The sequence below is a fragment of the Microtus ochrogaster genome, unplaced genomic scaffold, assembly GCF_000317375.1.
Source record: "Microtus ochrogaster isolate Prairie Vole_2 unplaced genomic scaffold, MicOch1.0 UNK136, whole genome shotgun sequence".
Classification (NCBI taxonomy): Eukaryota; Metazoa; Chordata; class Mammalia; order Rodentia; family Cricetidae; genus Microtus; species Microtus ochrogaster.
The window spans coordinates 213,204-215,604 of record NW_004949234.1 but is presented as its reverse complement, the minus strand read 5'-3'; the positions used below and the strand labels follow the sequence as shown (position 1 = coordinate 215,604).

The 2,401-nt window shown below is 37.7% G+C and overlaps 1 gene segment (V, D, J or C); it reads right to left on the bottom strand.

Annotated features, from left to right (window-relative positions):
• Positions 1 to 983: 983 nt before the first annotated feature.
• On the bottom strand, positions 984 to 1,846 carry LOC101986927. The segment is given in 2 exon segments: positions 984 to 1,420; positions 1,798 to 1,846. Coding segments are annotated over 2 exon segments (486 nt in total).
• Positions 1,847 to 2,401: the final 555 nt, after the last annotated feature.

The window sequence follows — 2,401 nt, the reverse complement described above, 5'->3', positions numbered from 1 at the left end:
GTAGGAAAGCAGGTAACACATCAGAATGAGAAGACCCACATCCTAGTAGGTATACAAAACCTCAGTTGAAGGTGTAAGTCACAAACAATGCCACACCAGTTTGGAATTATGATTAATAGGGTGGTATTTATTTGAAGGGGAAAAACTTACAGATCACCGTCCCAGACAACAGCCCTCTGCACAACCAGGAAGGGAGTCTAGTCGCCGGTGGAGCAGGAAGTGAAGAGAGCTAGGAGAGGGAAGTGGCCGCTTTTTTAAAGGGAGAGAGACCACGCCCCAATGGGCTGGTATCTCAGCGGCTATAGGCTGGAGGAGAGGAAGGACCTCCCACAGTACTCAGTATTCAGTAGACCACTGAACCATTTCCAGCCTTTGATAATATTGAGTACAATTAAAGAATTATACAGATTGCAATAATATGTACTATAAACTAAGCACAACATAGATTAGCCAGTTTATACCATAGGCATATTTTCATGAGAAACTCTGTTCAGAAACCACAAATAAATTTTCCACAGCAAATATTTTCGCTATATTGACAAATGACAATATACATACTTAAGAAGCATATGAAAGGCAGTAATGAAATCACTAAATTATTACAGCAACTGTCCTGGTCTATGATCCTTAGAAAACATACAGAAAATTCTTTAAAGAATCCTCTCAAGTCTACTTAGAAAGATAAAAGAGAATATAGATAGACACCTTACCATTTAAAAAGCTGAAAGAAATTTAACAAACATTCATACATCATTAAAAGTAAACATTAAACATGAAGCTCAAGAAATTAGTGAAAAATTGTAAGTGCTAAAATTTTCCACACTAAACTGAAATAATAATGTGAAATTATTCTTGTTCAGAAGCAATACCATGGCTGTTACAGAACGAAGGACCAGAAATTAGTGTCACATGAGGACAAACCTAATCAGTCATTCACCCAGCCAGATGAGTCTAGCTAGAGCTCTTATGTGCAAACAATTGGCCTAGTTCCCTTGCAAGGGCACCTCATGCTGATGCAGAGTGAACTGCTCTTCTCCAGTCAAGCAGCACATTGCAGCTGGGCGTCTCCAAGCAAGGAGGTTTATGTTAGGGTCTGTATCACTGTGAGGGGGATTATGTGTACCTTGGAAGCAGTAATAAACTCCCAAATCCTCAGCCTCTACTCTACTGATTTTGAGAGTGAAATCCGTCCCTGATCCACTGCCACTGAACCTATCAGGGACTCCAGAGTCAAGCTTGGACACCAAATAGATTAGGAGCTGTGGAGACAGGCCTGGCCTCTGTCGGAACCAACTCAAATAGGTATTTCCATTACTAGATAAGAGACTCTGACTTGACCGGCAAGAGATGGAGGCAGATTGTCCAATGGTAACTGACAAAGAGAGTGGATTTTGGGTCATCACAACATCACCAGTCGTTCCTAAAAATATAATAGAAAAGTTCAAAATTATGTGTAAGCTTTCTGAACAAACTTTGTGAATTCCCTTGTTATTCATGTCAAGAAAGTTTCTGCTATCCTTTGTGTTTCTTTAAAAAGTAAATCAAATGAATTTTTCACACACAAAAAAAGTTAGTTGAAGTTCCTTGAGATTATAGTCTGTATCACACCATTCTATGTAAATCAGAATGTCAACATCAGCACAGATTATCTCTCTTTAATTTCTTATCATCACATAATTAAACATCACAAGCCCACTCTGGACAATAGCACTCACTTCATTACACATGGAAGGATTCAGTGGCAGCCAGAGGTATCCCTCTATCCCCATTCCTACCTATGTCTCCCTCTATCCTTACCCAGAATGCAGATAATTAGCAGAAACAGGAACTGGACAGGACACATCATTTTGAGGAGATAAATTATGTAGAGTTATCGGTGATGGTAAGAAAAGAGTTGAGTTTTTATTTAGGCTTACAAGGCAGAGATCTCCCTGGGGAACAATATGCAAATACCATAGACTGCATAATAATGTATATAAAGAAGACAGGTATGTGGGCTTCTTAAATTTGAAAAATGACTCAAAAAAAAGTCTTCTTCAATAACAGGAGTGAAACTAATGAAACAAAATGTGGTGAAAGGTGGGAGATTACTAGGCTGCTGAAAAACTAATAATGTAATTTAAATCAGTTGTAAACATGTATTAATATCCTCAAACTGCACCTCATAAGAGCAGATATGCACATCATATCTTCACATTACAGCCTCATTATATCTCACATATTATTTTAGTGTGAGAAAATACAAGATACATTATATGGTACTGGATCAAGTAAATAAAGGAAGTTATAAAATGCTATGTATCTGTGATAATACTGGTAATACAGAAGACTAGCAAAGCAAAATGATGGAGAACACTTGGGAAATCCTAAATTTCTCTTCACTCTTTATGGAAATATAAAT